At 44.2% G+C, this 25,292-nt stretch overlaps 1 protein-coding gene and 1 long non-coding RNA gene across 8 annotated transcripts in view; one reads left to right on the forward strand and one right to left on the reverse strand.

Annotated features, from left to right (window-relative positions):
* FBXO32 (F-box protein 32) overlaps positions 1-384 on the reverse strand; it is a 38,494-nt gene extending 38,110 nt beyond the window's left edge. For all 7 annotated transcript variants that reach the window (XR_014056311.1, XR_014056310.1, XR_014056309.1 and 4 more), the window contains exon 1: positions 65-384. Coding sequence is in view for 4 of the 7 variants with exons in the window: in XM_081498940.1 (XP_081355066.1) it covers positions 65-180 (116 nt within the window). In the remaining 3 variants the exon portion in view is untranslated. The remainder of the gene's footprint in view (positions 1-64) is intronic.
* The window catches only part of LOC145509688 (uncharacterized), a 58,650-nt gene that overhangs the window by 7,986 nt on the left and 25,372 nt on the right, over positions 1-25,292 (forward strand). The window lies entirely within an intron of this gene.

Consider the following 25,292-nt stretch of genomic DNA (forward strand, 5'->3'; position numbering starts at 1 on the left):
CCCCACTCCGAGAGGCCAGCCTGAGTCTGTCCACCGCAGATGAAGTTGGTGGCGACCCCCTCACCTGCCGAGGTCGCTCACGAAGCTGCCGCTCTTCTCGTCCAGGAAGCGTTTCCAGCCATCCGCCGTCTTCACCCAGCTCTGCCCGGGGGACCGCCAGTCCTGCCCGAGGAATGGCATGGCACCGCTGAGGGACGCGACGGATGGACGGGACCGACTGATGGACGGGGACCTGCCCGGCGGCCTCGGGGGCGCGCCCGCCCTGGGCGGCTGCTCGGGGTGCTTGGGGGCCGGTGAGGGAACGGCTGCGGGATCAGGGGTCTGCAGCGAGGTCGCGGAGCGCGCGGTGGAGGGTCGCGGGGCGCGCGAAGCTCACTGCAGTGCAGCGCTGCGGTCCGGGCCGCGGTATTTATCCCGGGCCGCCGGCCGCGGCTCTTTGTTGCCGGAAGAGCCGCCTGCTCTTAGCCCGGCCCCCCCGAGCCCGGAGGCCACGTGGCTTTGTTTATAGGCGCGACTTGTTTTCCGAGGCGCCCGCGGCTCCTGCTCCTCTGGCTGTTGCACAACCGCTCGCCGATGGAAACTTGAAGCCGCGCTGCGGGGCCGGGGCTCCCACTGCCCCCTCCGCCTCGGGCCCCTCTGCGCTCCCTTCCCGCTCGCAAAGGGCGCAGCTGCTGCGGCCCGAGCGCGAGGCCGGGCGCTCGGGGAAACTGCGCCCCGTCCTCCTGCAGCTCCCGGCCTGGCGAGGTGCGGGGAGGACTAGGCCCGGGCGGCGTCTGTATCGCTGCGGAGCGGGGGTGGGGAGAAAGGAGGCTCCCCGCCTCCCAGCCCCGAGCTGTCACAGACGAACCCTGCGGTTCCGAGCGGGCTTGCGGGAGCCGACCCGGCACTGCGCGGCCCGGAGCCGGGTAGCGGGGCGCAGCTTCCTGGCCTCTCTCACTGCCTAGACCGATCTCCTCGGCGGAGGAGGGGACCCGCCGCGAGGCGGGGATGGGGAGGAGGGACTGTCCTCCACCTCCCTCTGCCCTCGAACTGTTGAAGAGTCTGCTGTCAGACCTGTCCCCCGGGTGGTAAAGGAAGGAGAAGGAGGCCGGGCGGAGGCTGGTCCCCGCGCGGTGGGAGTGGAGAGCAGGGACCGTCCCCCACCCCACTCTGCGCGCCCTAAGCAAGCGGCGCTGGCCGCTGCGGCGCCCGGCCCAGCACAGCGCAGCTAGGGAGCAGGTTAGACAGGTCCCAGCTCCATTCACTGCCCGAGCCTCCCTCTAGGGCGCCGGAGCGTGGGCTTTTGTTCTGAAGAACCGCTAAGCCCCTTCCCCTTCCTTGCTGTTTGGTATCCTCTGGGCTATTAGGCCCTCCTCCGGGAAAATCAGGCCAGGAGTTTTGTTTTAGTTTTGGTAAGAGTTTCCGGAAAGCCCCTCCGTCCTACTGATGGGGGCTGAAGGAAGTCCGGTCAAAGCCCACAGTGAGGAGGCAATGGCCCTGGAGTCCTAGACCCTCACAGACCTCAGTTTATTCACCTGATCCTCCTATCCGCGAGCAGGGGGCCCGGTCTGGCAGCGATCCAGCCCCTGAGAAAGGTTAAGCCTGTGACTTAGCCAGGGTCACAAGGCTTGTTTCTTCACAACCCACTGTACAGTCTGAAATCACTCGGTTTGCTTTTTGCTAATAAGCTACTATCTGCAGAATGTAAACTCCGCGGGAGCTCCAGCGTCTTGTATGGGGAGCATCCCAGCTCCAGCACTTTGCCAGGCTTGGAGAAGGCCTTCCATAACTATTTGTCCTATGAGTAGGTGAATGCATATGGGAGACTGCTGACTTCAGGCTATCATCTTGCTCTTCATGACTTCTAGTTATGGTGCTTTACAATCTGTTCCGGTGCTTTACAATCTGTTCCGTTTGGTGATTGGATTGCAAAGAGTGGTCACAGCAGAGTAAAATCTCTATGCTCAAGGGGTAGCTTCCACTTGATTCCTTGATACCTCCACAATCCCTCCTCTGCAGCCACTAACTCTACCATCTTTAAAGCTCAGAGTAGACAGATTGTGTGTGTCTTGGGAGGGGTACGTGTTGGAGGGGAAAGGAGATGTTTTTAATAAAGTCTGTTTTCAAGTAGCCAGAGTTTTCTGATTCAGGTTTTCCACCATAAATAATTTATTAGTGTAGTAATAGTGAAAATAGCTTGTAAAAACACTGCAGACGGTCCCAAACAAATGATAGTCACTATGATCCGGCTCATAGATGAGATAGTGTTGGGTCTGGCCTTTGTTGGAGAGAACTGATACCTGCAAGGGAGCATAATTAAGGGATGTGATTATTAAAGATGCGTGCTAGTTACATGTCAGTGAGCTATAGCTCTGTAGAAACTATAGAAGGCAGAAGATTTGAATTCTAGTTCTGCTAGAGCAACATATTGTCTGTCTGACCTGGATGAATGACAAATTCTGGAGGCTCAGTCTTCTCAGCTGTCAGGAAAGAATAGAGCCTATAAATGTCTACCTTTCAGGATTGTTTAGAAAGTATTTTAAATGGGATTATTGTTACCAGTTCTTTTCCCTTTGGTTGTGTAATGCACTCACGTGGCACACAGCCTCTTAGTAACATGTAATTCTCTGATTCTTTTTTAAAAGTTGAAATATAGTTGCTAAGTTGCTTCAGTTGTGTCCGACTCTGTGCGACCCCATAGACAGCAGCCCACCAGGCTCTGCCGTCCCTGAGATTCTCCAGGCAAGAACACTGGAGTGGGTTGCCATTTCCTTCTCCAAATATAGTTGACTTACAATATTATATTAGTTTCAGGTGTAGAGTATAATGATTCAGTATTTTTATAGATTATACTCCATTTAAAGTTATTACAAAATAATGGCTATAGTTCCCTGTGCTGTACAATATATCCTTGTTGCATATCTATTTTGTACATAGTAGTTTCTATCTCTTAATCCTCGACTCCTATCTTGCCCCCCCACTATTATCCATTACTTTGTTCCCTCTGTTTTGTCTGTTTCTGTTTTGCTATAGATATTCATTTTTATTTTTTAGATTCCACATTTAATGATAACATAAAATATTTCTTTGACTAATTTCACTAAGCATACTATTTTCTAGATCCATCCACATAGCTGCAAAGGGCAGATTTTTGTTCCTTTTTTATGACTGAGTAGTATTCCATTGTGTATATACACCACACCTTCTTTATCCATTTGTCTGCTGATGGATACTTCTGTTGCTTCCATATCTTGACTATTGTAAATAGGGCTGCTATGAACATTGGGGTACATGTATGTTTTCGAACTAGTGTTTTCATTTATTTTGGATGTATTGCCAGGAGTGGGATTGCTGGATCATATGGTAACTCTATTTTTAGTTTTTTGAGGAACTTCCATACTATTTTCCACAGTGGCTGTACCAGTTTATATTCCCACTAACAGCGTACATCCATATCCTCATCAACATTTGTTATTTGTAGACTTTTTGATACTAGCTGTTCTGATAGGTGTGAGTGATATCTTATTTTTGTTTTTGTTTGTATTTCTCTAATAATTAGTGTTGTTGAGTATCTTTTCATGTGCCTGTTAGCTATCTGTATGTCTTCTTTGGAAAAATGTCTACTCAGATCTTCTGCCTGTTTTTTTTTTTTTAATCACGTTGTTTGTTTTTCTGATATTTGAGTTGTATAAACTGTTTACATAAGTTGGGTATTAATTCCTTGTCGATCTTATCATTTGCAAATATTTTCTCTCATTCAGTAGGTTGTCTTTTCATTTTGTTGATGATTTTCTTTGCTGGGAAAAAGTTTTTAAGTTTAATTAGGTCTCATTTGTTTATTTTTGCTTTTATTTCTTTTGCCTTAGGAGATAGATACAAACAATCTTGCTACCGTTTATGTCAAAGAGTGTTCTGTCCATATTCCCTTCTAGGAGTTTTATGGTTTCAGAGTTTGCATTCATGTCTCTAATTTTGAACTCGTTTTTGTGTATGGTGTGAGAAAATGTTCTAATCTCTTCTTTTACATGTGGCTATCCAGTTTTCCCAGCACCACTTATTATTGAAGAGACTCTTTTCTCCAATGTATATTATTGCTGCCTTCGTTTGTAGATTAATTGACCATAGGTGCATAGGTTTATTTCTGGGCTCTCTATACTGTTCCATTGATCTATGTGTCTGTTGCTGCGCTAGTATCATGCCGTTTTGATTATTGTAGCTTTGTAATATAAACTCAGTACTTCCCTTATTCTTAACACCGACCTTGGCCATGTAGCTCGCTTTGGCCAATGGGATGTGATGTGGATGTGATGTGAGCAGAGGATATCATGTGTGTGCTTGTCTGATTGGGCTTGTCTTCTTGTACTTCTACCAAAACCATGGCAAGAGAATACTCAGGGTAGCCACTGGTTCTCAAGCCTTGGTCCTAGGATGCAACACATGGAGCAGACACCCCACCTGTCCCACAGATATGGTAGCAAGAAATAAATATTTATTTTTGAATGCCACTGTGGTTATTGTGGTCTTTTATTACACAGAATTCTTGTCTAAGTTGCTGACTAGTTGAGTAGATAAAACTGTGGAAGTTTTAATTTCAAAAATTTAAGCACAAGTAGGAAATCACAATTTTGGGGTCCTTGACTTTTTGGCTAAGAACTAATCTCAGGAAGCTTCAGTGTTTGTCTCTAGTCCTTTGGCTTTCTCCTCCTGTGACTATCATATCTTAGCTCTGCCATTACTAATGTATGAGTGACTGCTTTAGATTTCCCACACCATTAAAAATCCAACTTGACACTTTTTCCAACACATGGTTTCTAACCGGGAAGCCTTGTAATGCTGAGCCCTTCAAGATAAAGAATGTACTCGGCCATGTCTAGACCAATTACCTTGACTCTGCAAAGGCTGTGGAGTTGGAATCCTTATCATGACTGAGCAGTTGAGAACCACAAAGACAAAATGTCAGTGTGATGCCTGTGGACTCAAGATATAGAAGCAGAAGGATGCTCTGAGAATTTCCCAAGGCCCAGTCTGGGTAGGACCAGCATGGCCTAGGGGCTTGAGCGGTTCACACAATGCAGGTACCATGGCTGTGTCCACTGCACAGATATTGAGCCTCTGTCTCTGCTGATCAGCTTTGTGCAACAGACTGACCAGATCACATGCTGGGTGTTCGGTTATTTATCTGTGCTTCTCCCCTGTGGGGCTGGGAGCTCCTTGTTGGCAGGGCTGTATCATCATAGTGCCTAGCATAGTGCTTGGTACATGACAGATAAACCATAAATAACACAGTGAATGGTGAGCTAACCATGGGAGGCTGGTAGTGCCATGTCTTTACCTACTGACACCTTATTATTTCTAAGGACATGACAGAATAGGGAGGTGGGAGAGTAACATTCCCTAGTCCTGCCCTGCATATCTGAATTCTCCAACAGTGATGCCTTACCAGTTGGTGAGGCAAATAGAGAAGGTGGTGGCTTCCCTCAAAATGATGTTTTCATGTGCTTGTTACCTTGATGGCAGATATTAGCCATACTGTAAATAGTGTGCCAAGACCTTTGCAAATGTAATCCTGTTCAACAATCCTCACAAAAGCCTGTGAGCTAGGTACCATTATTTCCATTTTATAGATGAGGAAACTGAGGCTCAGAAGAGTTAAATAGTCTGCCTAGGATAACACACCTAGTATGTGGTGGAACCCAGGCTGGTACCCAGATCTAACTTCAATCCCAACTGAAGCCAGATTGACTGGATTCAAATCATAGTTCCCTACTGAAATAGCTGTGTGACCTTGGGCAAGTTACTTAACCTCTCTGTGCTACTCTTTCTTCATCTGTGAAATGAGAATGATGACAGTACCTACCTCAGAGGGTATTGTGAGGATTTATTGAATATGTATAAAGTACATATAATAGTGCTAACATCAGTAGTAGTTATTATTATCATCATGAAAAATTTGCTTAAGTCCATTTATGTTTTCCCCACCAAATTTTAAGTGTTGAGGGTGTGGAGCACAGCTCACTTAGCTGATTTCCAGATATGAGACAATGTGTCTATTGGAGCAAATTGTACAATGAAATGATAGTTTATATGTTGTTAGTTATTATTTATTGCACTTGAACTCTGGAATTGGGCCTTATTCTGTTCCAAAGATTGCATTTTCAAAGTTAAACCTGGCACAGTTGTAGCCTGATTACTACCATGTAAGGCTGTTTAGAGAAATTGTTTGTAGAAAGAACTGTGAAAAACTTGATAAGTATAATAAATATGATAAATATGTTTCTAATTCAAAATGACATCTTTTTATAGCTTTGGCCGAGGGACTGACTTCTTCTCACTGAAATGTAATGATATTTTGTTTTTTCATAGTTTCTCTTTCTAAAAGGGTGGTTTTTTGTGTGTGAAAATACTTATCAGCAGTAATTGTGAGTTAAAAATAGCTTGTTGGGTTGGGCAGGGGCTGGAATCAACAAGTCTGTTGGCTCAGCCTGTTCAAGTTAGAGTAACTTTTATAAAGGAGGAGTTAGTGTATTTTCAACCTGCTAGTGTTGTCACGAGGAATGTATGTTTAATGCCACAGAAATTTGCATATGACCTTGTGCCTTGGCTGTCTAGGGTAGGGCATCCTTGAAACAGTGTGAAATATGTCTGTTAGGTGTGTTTGAGCAGGAACTGCCAGCTGTGTGTTATTTCTGGGTCTCTGGCTGCCAGGAGTCCTGCCAACAAAATTAAAGTTGGTCAGACACATGTCACTGCAAACATTCTCATTACTTTAATGAGAATCATTTGCTGTTCCTCAAATGGGGGCTTGGTTCTGTTTCTGAGAGAGGGTCAAGGACATTTTGCTATAATCCATCTTTTATAGGTCAGCTTTAATGGAAAATTCTTTTTTTTTCTCTTGATAAGTAGCAGAACGGATTTGGAGACAAACTACTAACTTTTGTATAATATAGGGAAATAAATAAAACTGCAACATACCTCAGACTTCTAGTGTCTTTTAAAAAAAAATCCACAGATTTAAAATATGTGAATGTTAAATTTTGTTAAAGTTTTATGTTACATTTGTAATGGATATAAAGGTTTAAATACAGTATGAGTGCTTGGATTGGTTAAAACTGTCTATAATTCTTCAAATAGTATCTTGAATGGTTCAGTAGCAAATCTGAGTTCTGAGATTTCTCCTATGCAAAAGTAGCTCAAACTAAAGCTTGCCTAGGCTTTGTGTCTTGTGGTTTACTTACTTATCAGCACTCATGTTCACATAACTTTGTGAGGTATGTGATTTATTCCGTGAATCCAGATGAAGATGAAGAAATTAATGACCCAGATGAAGACACTTATGCTTGGGTATGTTAACCACTTACTTGAAAGTCTGCTTATAAAAATCAGAGCCAACTTTTAGAGGTTACCTAGTCCACTTCCAAAGAAAAGAAACTCACTCAGGAACACAGAACTAGTTAGTAGCCGTCCTGGGAACTGAGAAACACGATACCAAGCCAATAGGGTTAGAATATTCCATTAACCTTTCCATACTGATCACTGTCCCTGAGAAAAGTAAAATTTGAAGTAAAATTCAAACCTTTGCACATTCCAATGATTGGATTTTATTAAGAGTTTCATTAATGAGTTTGGTCCAAAGAATAGAAGAAAAACGGTCACAGGTATTTGAACCCTTGAAGAGATTCCTCTTCAAAGTTAGGCTCCTGGAGAAACAGCAGATTTGAAAAATCAAGTGCCTTGGAAGTCCTTACTTGACCATCAGATTGAATGCAGATGTATAGCTTGTAGTATTTTGACAAATTGTAATCACTGCATGTTTGGACTTGTGAACCCTAGTGATTGGAGAAGGGGTTTATGAATTATGGTGAGTGTGTTTCCTCATATGAGTCAGCTACTGCTTTGTCAAGTCCTGGAGAAGTCACTTAACCTGTTTGGTGTTCAGTTTTCACATTTATGTACACATACCTCAAATAGACATGGTTATACAATTCTATGACATCATTGGTTGAAATGTGATCAATAACAATCATTACACATTTTCATTGGGAAATAGGAAAACAATTCTCTGCTGTGCTTTTTCTTGGGTCAGTTGTCTTCCTCTGCCTGTCGTAGCCATGGTTTTCCCCAGAAAACCAAAGTCTGTAAGTGAATTTTCTTCTCTGATGTGTGCCCGATGCCTGGCGCTTAGGAGGTCTCTGTGTATGTACAACTGAATTTCTAAGTTGTAGCCTAGAACTGTGGTCTCTGAACTGAAAACCATTTTACCGTTTGCCTCAGGTGATTCAATAAAAATAAAATGAACCCATGATTTCTTTTAAACAACAGTACATTCATTTCAGGAAGAAGAAGGTAATTTTAAAAGAAGTACAGAATGTTCATCTTTCCCGTTTTGACTACTGCCTGAGAAATTCAGTCCCTTAAGAGACATAATATTTTCAACTAGGATTTACTGTTGATAGTAATTTAAGAAATAATTTAGTCTTTTAAACATCTGCTTTGCTAAAAATGGTATTCCATAAAAGCTTTTGCTAAACATCTTCAAATGGTGTGTTCATTAAAGAGATGGTACGTAAATTAGATTGTTTCTTCTATCAACTAAGTAAAAGGAGTGGTTATCTTTCTTCTGCTTTTTGATCATCTTACAGGCTGTAGAATTTATTAAAGAATGTCACTCATTCATTGTTGCAGCAAGGACGCATCACATCTTTGCTATGTTCCTGGTCCTTTTCTATCTAAAGCAGCTTAGAGAATACAGAGATGACCATTTACTCTCAGAGGGTGTATAGGCCATAGGAAAAGAGAGACAGATAAAAATACACTCCTAAAACTGTGTGATATGTGCAGTGATTGAGGTTTGCGTGGAAGTCATTGGGACAGCCACAGGGAGGGATAAAGCACTGAAGCCAACCTGGGACAGTCAGGCAAGGCTTCCGGGAGTGGCTCTTGGGCTGAGTCTTAAAAGATGAGTAAGAACTGATGTGGGAATTCCCTAGTGGCTCAGTGGTAAAGAATCCACCTGCCAGTGCAGGAGATGCAAGTTTGATCCCTGAGTTGGGAAGATTCCCTGGATAAGGAAATGGCAACCCACTCCAATATTCTTGCCTGGGAAATCCCATGGACAGGAGCCTGCTGGGCTACAGTCCATGGGGTCGCCAAAGAGTTGGACATGACTTAGCAACTAAACAACAACAAAGAACTGATGAAGCAAAAGGAGATAAAGATGGGAGTGGGGTGGCTACGCAGGTGGGGGAGACAGACCAATGACAAGAGGAGGGGGAATGGCACTGGGTGCAGTGAAGTTCCAACTGTGAAGCAGGGAGTGAGAAGAGCTGGGGATGGAGAGGTTGGGGGCGGGGCACATGGCAGAAAGCTCAGTGAGGATTGTTGGAAAGCCTGGGCTTGCTCTAAGCTGTGGGAACCAGGGAAGAGCTGTAGGTACGCATCTCTTGGGTGTCGGAGGGATTAAAGGAGAAGCACGTGGACAGGAGACGGGGGACAAATTAGGAGGATGTCTCCAGGCAGCAGCTGATGAGCATCAGAGCCAGGAGAGAGGCAGCTGTGGCGATGAGGAGGGGATGGACTTGAGATGCGTGTAGGAGGCAAGCACTGCAGGATTTGGCAACAGATTAGATGCAAAGGATGAAGATGGAAGTGCTGAGGAAGGCTTTCAAGATTCTAGCCTAGGTGAAAGGAAAAGTGAATGCTTGGATGGGAGGCTGAAGACTAGAGTCTCATTGTTTGAATGAGGCCTCACTTTCACTGGTTTAAAGTCGAGAACAGAACGAACTCTGTGTTTTCTCTGTCTGGGGCTGGGTAGGGGAGGTTGCCTGTGTTGCTGGAAGGACCTTTTCCTACTTGCCCAGACCTGCCCAGAAGGAGGCAGGAACTGTCTTTGGAACAACATCCAGAGGGGCTCTTCTCTTTTGCCCTCCCCAACCTGGTCCATCTGAGATGGCTCTTCTCTGCCAGTGGTTGCAGCACACAGCCTTGAACCATGAAATGAAAAGCTCCCTTTTCACAGGCTGTGAAAAATGTTGCAAATATATATGTAGTGCTATTTCTCATTACAAATAAGTTCTAACAAACTTTCTTTTAAAAAATAAGCCAAGAATTATAAAATGCCTAAAACCGAGTGAATGCATGTGTGTTGAAAATTTGTTGTGTGTATGTGTTTACCATCTGGTTAGTAGCACTCTCCTGCTAGCTTCCTGATTTAGGGGGGATACCCCACTGTGTCTTGGTGGGAGGTAGTGCTTATTTCCAAATATAGGACCTGAGGGGACCAGATTTTCTCACTCCCTGCTGTGGTCGGGCCAGGGACAGACATGTGACTTAGACTTGACTGATTACAAACACTCCCAGGAGAATGATGGAAGGAAGTTGGTGGTTTCTTGTTGGAAGACATTCCTGGCCAGCATCACTGGAAGGGGTGCTGCAGCAGCTTTGCCATAGTCCTTGGGCTGTCTCGGTTCCCACCTATTTTCCACACCTGTTTCTTAAGTCTCTTGCTGATGCTATGGACCCTGATAGTCTTCCAATAAAAAAATCTTTGTGCTCAAGAGAAATCAACAGGGTCGATTTCTGTTGCTTGCAAATAACAATCTTGACAGTACGGAACTCCCATGTAGGATTCAAACAGTGGGTCTCACACAAACACACCCTCTCCCCTACACTCTGCACTCCTTTAAGCCCTGTAGTCTCATGTGCTTACGTGTAAACTGGGGCCAAGGGTTGAGTTAGACCAGAGGATGATTTGTAAGTATTAGGGCTTACCAAAAGAAATCATCTGCTTAGAAAACTGGACTCAAGCCCAGACAGGGGATTTTGGTTTGCACAAAACTGGCAGATTTAGAAACATTGAGACAGAGAAGAATGCTGAGCTGGCCATGTGTGAAAGAAAAAGCTGCAGAATTGAAAAGCCGAAAGCTGTAGGTTTTTCTTGTAAATCCATGCCATGTGCATCATCAGGGCAGCAAGACCGAGGCAGAGAAAATTCAGCGGGTGATATTTTATAAGTTTCCTTAAGGTATACATTTGGTTATAAACAACTTCTAAAATTGATGTTTCAGGTGTGGGATTTAGCTTGAAGACAGGAGGGAGGGATGAACATTTATTAAATGTGTATTGTGTGCCTGACTTTTAATCTACATTAGTTTATTTAATTCGCCCTGAAAATTGCAAAGTAAGTGTAATATCATGATTTTATTCACAAAGAAACTGCATAGTTAGACTTGCACAGCTTATAAGAGGCCGAGTTGGGATCTGAATCTGGGTCTTTTGACTCCAAAACTTATGCTCTTCCTATGACACCATTCTGCCTTCTGAAGTTTACATGAAACCAACAGGAAGAATAAAACAGAGAGTAGGATACTAGACCTTAGGAAGAAAATTCTTCTTCATGTAAAGGAGAGTTGAGAGCATAGCTGACTGGTTTGTAACACAGCTGCCATGTGGACTCGGGGAGGGGGCCTCAATTGTCTTGGTGTCCCATACCATCTTGCCCCTAAATAACCAAGAAACTCACTTTACAGAAGAAGAAATATAGCACTGGCCTGTTGTTGACAAAATTAGCTGATATGACTATGTGGCCCATCGCTCAGGGGCTTGATAGAATCATAGAATGACCTAAAGGCTGCTGGGAAATAATGTCCTAATGGTTTGAGGCTCCTGTCTTAAGAAATAGAGTAAATATAGTGTTCTGCCAGATTCAGAATACAAGATCTTGGAACCCAGGGGGAGGTGGGAGTACCTCCATTTTGTTTTTAGATTATCACACCTAACAATGCACTTAGAGTGTTTTGGGGCTTTCCATCCCTGAGATCTTGGGTTGGTGGATTTGGAGGTCCTGGTTTCTGCTGCTGCTGCTAAGTCGCTTCAGTCGTGTCCGACTCTGTGTGACCCCATAGACGGCAGCCCACCGGGCTCCCCGGTCCCTGGGATTCTCCAGGCAAGAACACTGGAGTGGGTTGCCATTTCCTTCTCCAATGCATGAAACTGAAAAGTGAAAGGGAAGTGCCGGTTTCTACCGGGGACCATAGACATAGTTCCATTACAGCTGAAACTGAAAGTGTCCCTGGCCATTTGAGGCTCCTCACTGGCTTCCCAGGTGGTGCTAGTGGTAAAGAATTTGCCTGCCAAAGCAGGAGAGGTGGGTTTGATTCCTAGGTCGGGAAGATCGCCTGGAGGAGGGCATTCCAACCCTCTCCAGTATTCTTGCCTAGAGAGTTCCATGGACAGAGGACCCCGGCTGGCTATAGCACATGCGGTCCCAAGAGTCAGACATGACCTAACGACTAAACCATGGTCCCAAGAGTCAGACATGACTTAACGACTAAATCATCACCACCATGCCACTGGACCAATAAGCAGTCGGAAGGTTACTGTGTTGGCTGGAGAGATTGATTGATCCTCATTATCAAGGAAAATTAAGTTACTGCCACCCCACAAAGCCAAGAAAAAAACCACATCCAGAGCCCAGAAGACTCACCGGGTCACTTCTTAGTGCTCTCACATACAGTAATGATGATTAGTGAAAAACCATGACAACCCAGTAAATATTGGGTCACTAAGGGCTCCAATCTGATGGAAATAAGAGGTTGACTCATCTATCAAGTAAACAAAACTCCAGTCCTCTGCAGTGCTGAGAGTGGAGAGAAAGTGGATTGGATGATGGAAAAAGGAAGTTTGGTTGTTGATTTCAGTTCCTTGATCAGCAGCTGAGGAGTGGATGGTAGTTGCTGTAGGTGTCTTATCTAATCAATTACAGTTTCCTGTTTCTGCTTGCCTTTCTGCTACCTCTAGCAAAGGGTGGGTTACAAGTTAGGTTCCAGGTGAGAATGTGACTGTTCTATCTCCTTTCCATGACAAGGCAGTTTGTGAGACTTGGTGTCTCAATAATGTTGGGAATGAGAGTTTCTTCATCTGAGTGAAGGACAAGATGGATGCTGAGTGGATGCAACATGGTGGACCAGGCAGATGACTCTCAGCATCTCTCCCTTCCACTTCCCCATAATCATTTTCTGTCCTTCTCTAGACCTAGGGGCTTCCCAGCTGGTGCTAGTGATAAAGAACATGCATGCAAATACAGGAGACATAAGAGATCCAGGTTCGATCCTTGGATCAGGAAGATCCCCTGGAGGAGGACATGGCAACCCACTCCAGGATTTTTGCCTGGAGAATGCCATAGACAGAGGAGCCTGGCGGGCTACAGTCCATAGAGTTGCAAAGAGGTGGACACGACTTGGGTGACTTAGCACACACGCACACACTCTAGACCTAGGGCTGAGCCACCTCACCTGGGCTCCCTTGCCCTCTGGTTTCCATTTGGGTTTGGTCAATGGGAGTTACGGGCAAAAAAATTAGAGGGTGGGAGAAGAGAAGTCAGAATATTTCTTCCTCTTTGCTTCAGCACCTTTGGCCCAAGTCTTCCATGACTTTGGTTCCTGCCAGGCAGCGCCTCTGTCTCGATTTCAATCCTCATTGGATTCTGCAGAATTGCTTTTCTCCCCTTGCCCTTGAAGACCCAGAGGTAACAACAGCTTCCTACGGCCCTAGTCTTTGAAAGCTCCCTTAACTCTATCCACACCTCAGTAACTTATACCTTCATTAAAACCTCTTACATTAAGGCATTGGAGCAGAGTTTTGTAACCTGCTGGGCCCATGTGTGATACAAATTGGGAGCTGATTTCATTTCATTGAAGCAGAATGTTTTCATTTTATTGAAGCAATCTTCATTTTCCCAGTAGTGTTTCTTGAAAAAGAGTTTCTACAATATTTAAATAAATTTGATCTACAAATGTTTGATTTACATGCAGCCATGCCAGGAATCATACAAAATAAGAGGAGGAGAAGTGCTGTTTTAAAAGTCTCTTTTACCTAAGAAAGTTAGGCAGACATATTTTCTTTCTTTTAAATTTTATTTTTTAAATTGAAGTATAGTTGATTTACAATGTTGTGCCAATCTCAGCTATTCAGCAGTGACTCAGTTATACACACATAGACGTTCATTTTTAAAATATTCTTTTCCATTATGGTTTATTGGAGAAGACTGAGTATAGTTCCTCGTGCTAGGCTGTAGGACCTTGTTGCTTATTCATTCTATTATAAATATAATAGTTTACATCAGCTAATCCCAAACTGCCATCCTTCCCTCCCCGCCTCCCTTCCCCTTGGCAACTACGAGTCTGTTCACTACAGAGATGTACGTATTTTCTTCCTAGTATTTCTCATGGTGAGCTACATCATTTCTATGCCATAAATGAGAAGATTGATTTCTATAGACTTGTGGTAGAATTTAGCTGTTACTCTACTTTTTTTGATTCATTGTTATCAAGTTACAATCCTATGGGATATGCAGTAACCAAACATTCATTTATTCCTTCTCCAAGATTTTATGTTGTACTTACTGAATGCCCCTTAAAGTCCTGCCACTGGTGAAACAAAGATGAATGAGGGATTGTTCTCAATCACCAGCACAGTTGGGCACAGTGAGAGAGCCATGGGCAAGTCCAATCAAGTCTTTACTTTTGAGTGTCCTTATTGGTGAAAATGATACTAACATTTATTCATTTAAAAATTATTTGTTGCTATGTGCCAATGCTAGGCACTGGAAGAATAAGACTGAAAAAATGCACAGAAAAGAAACAAATGCTCCAAAGCATACAAAACAAAAGCCAAAACAAGGTGAAATTAAAAAACCCCAAAGCCAAACAAAAAACCCCCAAGCATGTACTCAGATAGTCTCTGCAGTAATAACACTTATAGTCTAGGGACCCATGCAGAGTTCTTGTGAGAGTTAAATGAGACGTTTGTGGTGCACCAGGCACATAGTCGGTGCTTAATAAATGTTTGAGATTATGATCATCATTTGGGGAGACGGACCCATTGTAATAAAATGTCATGTATGGTACATGTGTGCAAAATAGTCAAGGGGCACAGTTGGAGGAAGGAACGTATTCTTTTATGGGGAAATCATGAATGGTTCCATAAAAGAGGTGACATTCAAAAGACAAACCTCACTTCACTGGACGAAGTGAAGTGAAAGTCACTCAGTCGTGTCCTGATTCTTTACAACCCCATGGACCATGACCCACCAGGCTCCTCTGTCCATGGAATTCTCCAGGCAAGAATACTGGAGTGGGTTGCCATTTCCTACTCCAAGGGACCTTCCCGACCCAGGGATTGATCCCAGGTCTTCTGCATTGCAGGCAGATTGTTTACCGTCTGAACCAACAGAGAGGATCACTCTCATTTATAAATTTGTAGATTTATAAATGAGGCCTAGTAAGAGAGTGGGCTTCCCTGGTGGCTCAGATGGTAAAGAATCCACCTGCAACGTGGGAGACCTGGGTTCGATCCCTGGGTTGGGAAGATCCTCTGGAGGAGGGCATGGCAACCCACTCCAGTATTCTTGCCTGGAGAATCTCCATGCACAAAGGAGCCTGGAGGGCTACAGTCCATGGGGTCGCAAAGAGTTGGACATGACTGAGCGACTGAGCACACACACAGTAAGAGAATATCCCAGTTGTCAGCATCACTACTCTTGCACTTTGAGGCTGTTATTTTTTATTTAAAAAATTTTGTGTTACACGTATTTTTAATAAGTAATGTATACACACACACACACACACACACACAGAGCACAAATTTAAAGTATACAATGCATTTCCCTCTGATTCCCATCCCCCCAGATACCCAGTCTCTTCTCTGGAGATAGGCACAGTGACAAGTTCCATGGGCATCCTCCAGAGATATCCTTGCAAAACGTGCAAATGCTGGCAGGCCATGTTGGCCATCCTGCACCCTGCATTTCTGCACTTACTGATGTATATTAGAGATACACATCAGTAAATACAGAGCTGCCTTATTCCTTGTTATTGTTTAGTTGATAAGTAGCATCCAATTCTTTTGTGACTCCGTGGACTATAGCCCACCAAGTTCCTCTGCTGTGGGATTTCCTTGGCAAGAATACTGGAGTGGGTTGCCATTTTCTCCTCCAGGGGATCTTCCCAACTCAGGGATTGAACCTGCGGCTCCTGTGTGGCAGGCAGATTCTTTACCACTGAGCTACCAGGATGGTGAAGCCCCTTTCCTTGAGTAAGTCTTATTGTATTATGGAAGCATTATAATCTAGTTCACTGATCCCCCATTGGCAGCTGGTTTCCAATCCTTTGCTCTGACCATGTCATTGTAATTAACCTGAATACACACCTTTCCCCCACTTACCAAAATATTTGTTGGTTAGGTTCCTGGGAGGATAATTTCCAAGTCAAAGGGTGTAAAAATTTTAAATTTGACAGGGATTGTCCAACTGCCATCCAGAGAAGCTTAATCAATGTGCACCCCATCAGTAATGTGCCAGGGTGTGGGGCCATTATTAAGTAAAATGTCAGTTAAACACAAGCATGCAATACCATGACAATCGATCTGATGATACCCAGACAGCTACTAGGGAGCTAAGGGATGGGATACGCTGGGTGAAGGAATAATTCACATCCCAGGCAGAATGGAGCAGGATGATGCAAGATTTCATTGTTGGCCTTTTTACCTGCAGTTCTACCCGCCCAGTTCAAACTTGTGTTGTTCATGAGTCAACTGTATTATGACCTGTGATTTGTTACCTCCACCTGTAACATTCTTCCTCAGGTATGGATTTTATCTCACTAGTTGCTACTCATTCTTTAGGTCTTAACTGTGTTTAGGAAGGTTTTTCTGGCACCCAAAGAACAGACTTGGTTTCTGTAGTGATCATGGTGAAGCAGGTCAGATGGTCAAGCACACTATCCCATCCCCACCTCTTTTGGTAACAGCTACTCCTTTCCTTTGGAGGAAGACTTCCCCCTTATGTGGGTTCTGGTGGAGCTGATAATCACAGAGCCCACTTCCCACCACAGGAGTTGCCAGGTAACCAGGCTGAACCAGTCATAGTCCTTACTGATACCTCCCCCACCCCCAGTGATTAGCCTATCCATGGTCATGTGACCTAAGCAGAGCCCATCAGGGTCTTTCAAGAACTGATTTCAAGAGACCTGGAGAGAGTGAGGGCATTTGTTTCTTATGGGGCTGCTTAGCTAGAAGCCTGTGCATCTAGGAATACCAGAGGCTTATCTTTCTCAGCAGTGTTGAGAAAAACTACCTGCATTTGGAGAGAAAGAGGATAGGGCACAAAGGGAAGACAGAGATGAGGAGTGGAGTAAGAGTGAGAGCCCTCTTTAGAGATTAGTTCACCTACTCTAAAATTCACCCTTTTAAACTATACAATTCAGTAGTTCTTAGTAGAGTCACAGATTTGTGCAACCATCTCCACTGATAAACTATCTAATTGTGGAACACTTTTATCACCCCAAATGAAAACTGTCACCTTTCACAATCACCCTTGATCTCCCCTCCTGGATCCCCTGCCCCTGGAGACCAACAATCTACTTTCTGCCTATCCAGGATGTTTCATATAAATGAAATCATACAATACGTAGACTTTTGTAGCTTGCCTTCTTTCATTTAGGATAATGTTTTCAAGGTTTACCCATGTCTTAGTGTATATCAATACTTCAGTTCTTTCATGGCTGAATAGTATTCCATTGTATGGATATACCACATTTTGTTTCTCCATTCACGAGTTGACAGACATTTCGCTTGTTTGGGGGCTTTTATAAATTATGCTTCTATGATTTTTTCATAAAATCTTCTACAACAGTAATAAATTATTTCTGTTAGTTTATTAGATTAACAAGAAAACTTGTTAATCTCTGTCTTTCCCATCAGACTCTAAGTCTATGAGTGTAGGAGAGCTAGACAGTGCCTAGATCCTAGCAGGTTTTCGGTAATTACATATTTGCTGAGTGAATAAATGAAAGACATAGGAGTATGAGCCCTATTTTACAGATAGGACGGCTGAGGGTCTGAGAGATTAAGTAACTTGTCCAAGTCACATAACTATTACATCCATCAGAGTTCCTAATTATAAACAACAGAAATCAACTCTGGCTGATTTAAGGAGAAAAATATTTTACTGGCAGACTATTGGGGAGCTCATAGAATTATAGGAAGACCCAGGCTTAGAAAATAAGATGGAACTAAGGGAGGCAGCCAGGACTAAGGCCAAAACCATGCCTGAGAAGCAGCCTAGTAAGAACACTGCTGAGATCTCCCCTGAGCAGAGCATATTCCCAGTGCACTGCAGTCACCATCACTGTCCCTGGATATCAGACATCACTGCTCTGCTGCTGGCCTCACCAGAATGCCTTTCTATTAACCTTACTTCTTTGCACCACCAGTTTCTGATTGAAAGCTCATGGACCCAGCTGATTGAATGTGACTTAGCTGCAAGGGAAGCTGGGAAAGTGAGTATCTTTTAGGCCTCTGTAGTGAAGATGGGCTCTGTCTAACCCTGGAACTCTCAGTGGGGAATTTTCTAGGGTAGGAAGATTTAGAATTGGATAGAAAAAACATATTTTTTTTAAAAATTCTAATAGTAGGTGGAAATCTAGGTCTCTCCAAATTGAACGCATTGTAGTTGTTTGGTAGCTTCTGACAAAATGCCCAGTTCTCTGAACATTTTGAGTCAGTGAAAAGCTTACTGTGTTATTTCTCATCTACTCCCCACTCTCCAAATGTCAGGTGTCAAAACTTTGACAGGTCATCATGTACTCAAGAGGTCTGTTAATTTCTTATCTATTCCCTACCTTTTATTTTAAAAGCAAATGCTGCCAGAACACAGTGCCCTTTTAAATGTAAACTGAAGTGAGTGCCTTAAGAAAAGAAAAAAACAAAACAAAAATACCCAGAAAAACACTAGGGCTTCAGCTTCTGATCTTGCCATGTGATTGGGGAGTTCCCCTGCTGCTTTGACCTTGAGAGGTGTGACCTGGTGGCCGTGTCTGTCTCCCATATGGCTTTTCCCTGGGGTGATGTCCCCAGGACTTTTCATGGATGAACTCCCCATGTCATTTCCTCAACATCACATCAGGGGAAGCCAGCCCCAGACCATCCATCAGGTGTTCATTAAACAGAATTGTGACAAGGTCCTAGAGGCTTCAGTCTGAGTGAAGCAGGGTTTGATTTGTTGTTCAGTTGCTCAGTCGTGTCCAACTCTTTGTGACCCCATGGACTGCAGTCTGCCAGGCTTCCCTGTCCTTCACTATCTCCTGGAGTTTGTTCAAAGTCATGTCCATTTAGTCAGTGATACCATTCAACCATCTCTTTCTCTGTCACCCCTTTCTCCTCCTGCCCTCAATCTTTCCCAGCATCAAGGTCTTTTCTGATGAGTTGGCCAAAGTACTGGAGCTTCAGCTTCACCATCAGTCCTTCTGATGAATATTCAGGACTGATTTCCTTTAGGATTGACTGATTTGATCTCCTTGCTGTCTAAGGGACTGTCAAGAGTCTTCTCTAACACCACAGTTCAAAAGCATCAATTCTTTGGTGCTCAGCCTTCTTGGGCTTTGATTAGATCAGTGTAAAAATGCACCCCGTCTCCTCTGCCCTTGGGCACACAGATAATTAAGCCGCATAGTTGTTTACAACCACTGTGGAGGTGCCAACCTCCCTGTATTAAAGCCAAGAGACTTCAGCTTTGCCAGATGTAGGGGAAGAACATTCCAGAGAACAAGGCCATTTCTCTTTATCACCTTGGATATTCCAGCTGGGGGTTGGAGCAGGGAGAATTCAGAGAGAGTCTGGTTCACCCTGACCATTTTACAGAAATTAGGCTGGAAGAGGTATAGTGCTTGCTTGAGCTTACATAGCTCAAAAGTAGTAGGGCCAACATAAACTTCAGTTCTCCATCTCTAAAATGGAAGTGATAAAAATAAGAAAATATTTGGGACTCCTTTGGCCATCCAGTGGTTAGGACTCTGTGTTTCCATGGCAGGGAGCCCGGGTCTGATCCCTAGGTGAGGAACTAAAATTCCACAAGCCATGTGGTGTGGCAAAAAATAAATTAATTAAAAATTAAAATAAATGAAATATTTGTGAATCAGAAGTTTGCTATGGCATCAAATAAGAAAATATACGTGGAAGCAGTTTTACACAAATAGTACATAAATTTAGCACACCCTGAACAAGTGCTTAATCTCTTTGTACCTCAGTCTCATCACTTGTGAAATGGGAGTAACATCATCAGTCCTGAGTCACCCCCTGCAGTGGGACACCAAATGCTAACCACTGGACCACCAGGGAAGTCCCTGTGCCATCTTTGTGAACATGCAGCCTCAGGGTACTGTCCTGGGGGCTGAACTTGTTTCACAACCTGGCTCTGTCAGTGCCTACAGGCTTCCTTTTTTGGGGGACATCCATTTCCTTGATTGTAAAAAGAGGAGGGCAATGGGCTCTTTTTAGTTTTAGTAGGAGGTGTAGATATTGAAACTGAATTTACTCATTTCCTAGAGTAGTTAAGCTTGTGGATTCTAGAATCTGAGTCCTGGGTTCGAGGGCAGTCTTGCGTGACTGGGCAAGTAATTTAACCATGCTGAGGCTCAGCTTTCTATCTGTAAAATGTGGATGAAGAGGGTACTTCTTCAAGGGTTGTTGTGAGGATGGAATTAGACAGTATGTGTGCACTACTTAGCCTGGTATCTGGCACCCTGTGAGCTCCTGGTAAGTACTGGCTATAATATTAATGTTAGTCACTTAGTCATATCTGACTCTTTGCAAACCTGTGGACTGGGGCCCACCGGGCTCCTCTGTCCATGGGATTTCCCAGGCAAGAGCACTGCAGTGGGTTGCCATTTCCATCTCCAGATAGTATAAGTAGTAATAATATAATATTAATAATCACAGCTACTGGAATGGGGTTTCTTTTCTGATGCGGACCATTTAAAAAGTCCTTATTGAATTTGATACAATATTATTTGTTATATGTTTTGTTTTTTTGGCCATGAGGCAGGGATCCCCGACCAGGGATCAAACCTTCACCTCCTGCATTGCAAGGCGAAGTCTTAACCACTGGACTGGCAGGGAAGTCCCATGGAAGGGGGTTGTTTCTAAAGCTAACTCTCTAGTATTAGCTTCTTTCCTCCATGTACTTAGTCTTTTCCTTTGAAGTCAAGTTCAAAGTTTTGGTTAACCAAGAGTTCCAGTTGATTGAATACTGGTTAATCGAGTTGGCTCCCCTCTCGTTTGGTGGTTTATGCCTATTTATGGATAGAATTTGTAAGGAGCTTGGTGGGCATCAGGAGGTGCTTGTCTCAAGCACATTTATTCTGAGAGAAGGAAATAGGTATAGGTTCCCACGCAGGGAGAACCACCCTGAAACCATGAAGGCAAGCGGCCTCTGGGAGATCCAGGTTAGACAATCTCTTACCAGAAGTAGAAGCAACTTCTTCTGAAAAAGAAAAAATATATCTAATATCATGTTTTGTCTGAGTGCCACAAGGAATGCATTTGTCTTGGAGATAAATAAAAAAAGAAGCAACTGCCCTGTCCACACGAAAGTAATAAACGGCAATAAAATCTCCTGTGAACAGCCACTTCTTAGAAACCTGGACCCAAAAATGTGGGCTCAAAGTCAAGGGGTAAATAGATATTACATGCACTGCATAAAAACACGAAGAACGTGGGGAACTGGTTATGGATTTATGACATGTTTATGAAGCTGAATGTTTGCTTTTTAAAAGTCTCCTTCCCATGGCTTTGCAGAGAGAGGAGGCTCTGGGGAGCATTTCCACTCGGCCTCCAGGAGAGCGATGGGGGGAAGAGGTAAGGGGAGACAGAGGGGCTGTTTATCTGTTGATGGAAGAGCAAGTGAGCAAGTGAAATTTCTCGAGGCTCCACCTCTTTGCACAGGAAGTCGATTCAAGGGTCTTGGTTTTACTCAGCATCTAGACAAGTGGTCCTTCTGGAAGGGAGGTCCTGTGGGGGTTCTGCCTCCAGCCAGCCCTTGGGCTCCAGGCCATGGCGTCCTTGGAACGGTGGCAGTGGAGCCATTTGTCTTCCGTAACACTCATTTCTTCCACAGTTTCTGGTCCACTCTGCAACCTCTCTGTCCCTTGCACCTTGCTGTCTGGTGACTTCCGTCCCACTGGTCACCCAGTCCCTATCAGCCCCCTCTCCTGGGCCTTCTTTCGGTGGGTTCTCTGCTCTCACCATCCTCCCATTCATTAAGCCCGTCACTCTGCTCCAGATCAACCAATTATAGGACCTAACTACTAATAAAACCAGGCACTTTCTTTATACTCACTGTGAGGCACTTTACAAATATCTCAAATCCCTACACAACTCCAGAGAGATAGGTATTCTGAGCTCCATTTTTCATATGGGCAAACTGAAGCTCAGCTTGGTGAGTTAACTTATTCAAAGGTGCATAGCTAGTTAAGTGGCACAGCCAGAATTTAATCCCCAACCTTCTTTCTTTTGATGAACTGGGTCTTTCTGAAACTCCAGTGGTTTTCAACTGATGTGTCATCGTGTGATGTTTTTCGGAACCAAGTCACATGGAAGAATATAAATAAAGGTGGTGGTGCTCCATGGAGAGCAGGGATGAACACGCCTGTCGGAGGTTGACAGCTGTTTGAGTTAATTGCTTAGTAAATTTTATTTATTAATTAATTCATTGGAATTGAGCTCTTCTGAGGCACATACCTTCTTGAAAGCGAGTTCCTGGGCAACTAACTTGTAAACCGGGGATAATAAACCTCCTGGCAGGTTGTCGTTAGGTTTAGTGGAGTGTCTGGTACAGGGGAGGCAATGATTGTGGCAGTGATTATGATGAGTTCACACGCAATTTTAGTCAAAATACAAGCCAAGATTATGAGGATTAATTTCTCATTTAATGGATGACCTAGGAGGGTGCCGATTTCTTTAATGACACCAGAACTCCTTGTGGCAACTCAGAAGGGCTCTAATTCTGGCCTCAGCTGGCTGGGGATGGCTGTTTTTTCTAAACTCCTCCTCCATGGCTGGATTCCCTGCTTCTGGTTACATTTGAGTATTTATTGTATGCATTATTTATTTGACTGCATGGGGTGTTAGTTGCAGCACACGGGCTTCTCTCTGAGGGCTCAGTAGTTGCAGTGTGTATACATGTGGAATCTTAGTTGCTGGACCAGGGATCGAATCAAAGTGCCCTGCATTGTAAGACAGATTCTCAATCACCGGACCACCAGGGAAGTCCCCAGGTTACATTTAAAGAAGTATCTTTTGCTTGGAGCTGAGCCAAGAGCTGGACGGTGGGGAGCGGGGGAGGGACTCAGGCCAGGAAAGCTGTGCGTGGGATGGGGCTGTGGGAGAAAGGAATGAACTATAGGTTCTCGCAGCTATCACTCAGAGAAAGAAAGTGGTCCTTTCCCTCTTTCTTCTGCAGCCACATGTTTCCATATGGATGCCCTGCAGGAGCTATGCCTGTCTCTGGTTCCTGCCGGACTATTAGTTAGCATTCCCAGAAGATGCAGAAAGAAAAGAGAAGTCAAGGGACCAGGAAGGGCCCCTGGTTGCACGGGTGTTTCCCAGGCAGAGTAAATGACTTGGCAAAATCTACATGCCTTTGGGCTGAGCCACGCCGAGAGAGGCCAGGTGTTTGAGGGTCTGTTAGGGTACAAAGAAACTGAAGGGCCTCCTGGGTCCTGCTCATTGGGTTAGCGTCAGAAGAGCTGGGATGCAGGAGACTCTCCAGGGCTCTGGGAAGTTGTGACTTGCCCCAACAAGTATATTTCTTGAGCATATTAGCCAAGGCACTTGGCTGCAAACTCAGATCAGTTGAAGGAAAAAGAAAAGCACAGAGGGAATGTTTTGGTTCAGGAGCATTGAAAGTCCATGGGTGGCTCTTGGGCTGTGGGCATGACTTGAGGTCCCCCGTGCCTCTCTGTCTCTTCCCCACACCACCCACCTCGCCCCATTATACATTCTTGCTCATCTCTGCAATGGCTTCAACACCAGGCAGGCTTTTCTCATCAGTGACGAAGATAGCCATTGGCTCCTCCCAGCTTCCGTTGTCCTCCGAGTGGATTATCTGAAAAAAAAAGAAGAGCATAATTCCTCAAATTCCAGTCTAAGTACCAGGAATGACACGATTGACCTGGCTTAGGTCACCTGCCCATTTCCTGAAGCAACGCTCCACCTAGGAGCATTCTGATTAGCATTGTCTGAAGCTCAGAGGCTGGGAGCCAGCCCACTTGGCTGCACATAGGGGAGGAGTATCCTTCAGAGATGCTGGGCAGACAAGAAGGCTTACCTCCTCCACAATGGGCACCTCCCCTGCCATCAGCACCTTAGTGAGCACCCATGATCCAGTTCTGGCCCCAAGAAACTCATATTTACCCTGGCTCACTTCCCCCCACATCCTATCCAGATGGAGGTAATAAGAATGCAAGTTGTAATTAGCTTTGAAGAGCTTGTCTCTAGGTGTCTGTGTGTGACTTCAGAGCAAATCATACTTACAGTAATTAACATGTATTGAGCACTTACCATGGGACAGAAAATTGATTATGTGCTTTATATTTTAACTACATTGAATCCTCAGAAAAACACTGGGGGATAGGTACTGGTGCTATCTCACTTTACAGGTAAAGGAGCTGAAGCTGATTTGCCAGAGTTTAAAAATTTGTCTGAGGCCACTCAGTATATAAAGAAGCCTGTTGGATTTCAGAGCCCATGCTGTGATACATTAGGTGGCTGCCTCCTAAGTCCAGCTATGCTGTATTCTGCATAGCATTTCACTGCAAATGTTTAGATGATCGTGAGTAACGGCTCAGGGCATCAGGCAGGGCTGCCATGTAAGGTTGTAAGGACTATGCACTGCACAACTCAGGAGGGGCCATACATATTGTCATCTATGTAATTGTAAACACTGGAGTTGTGCAGTGGATCGCCTGCACAAATATATGTGGCTACTCTGAGGCCTTGGGGCCTGCATAAACCGAGAGACAGAGGTCACATGGAAATGCCAGGAGCTCAGTTGGGGAGCTATTAAAAACTGTGCTTGGGAGTTGGTGTTGAGAGTAGGAATCAGGGAAACAAGCCAAGGTAATGGGAGAAGGAACGCGGAGGACTCTAGCTGGGGCAATCTGACAGAATCTGCTGGATGGTTTCTTTCATACCCAGACCTGCACTAAGTGACTTTTTAAAAAGGGGGGAGGGACTAGTTTCATTGCATCATAGAAATAATATATGCTAATTGATGAACATATGGAAAATATAGAAAAGTTTAAGTATGAAAATAGTAGTCCCACATTATCCATGACCCAGAGAAAACAACTGCTAATATTTTATTGGATTATTTCTAGGCTCTCCTCTCTCTGTTTCTTGATGGGTGATATAGACAGATAAATAAATAGATATAGATGTCTGAAAGTGAAAGTGTTAGCCGCTCAGTCGTGTCCGACTCTTTG

Source organism: Giraffa tippelskirchi, chromosome 6 (assembly GCF_054371585.1).
Source record: "Giraffa tippelskirchi isolate mGirTip1 chromosome 6, T2T-mGirTip1v1.2.pri, whole genome shotgun sequence".
Lineage (NCBI taxonomy): Eukaryota > Metazoa > Chordata > Mammalia > Artiodactyla > Giraffidae > Giraffa > Giraffa tippelskirchi.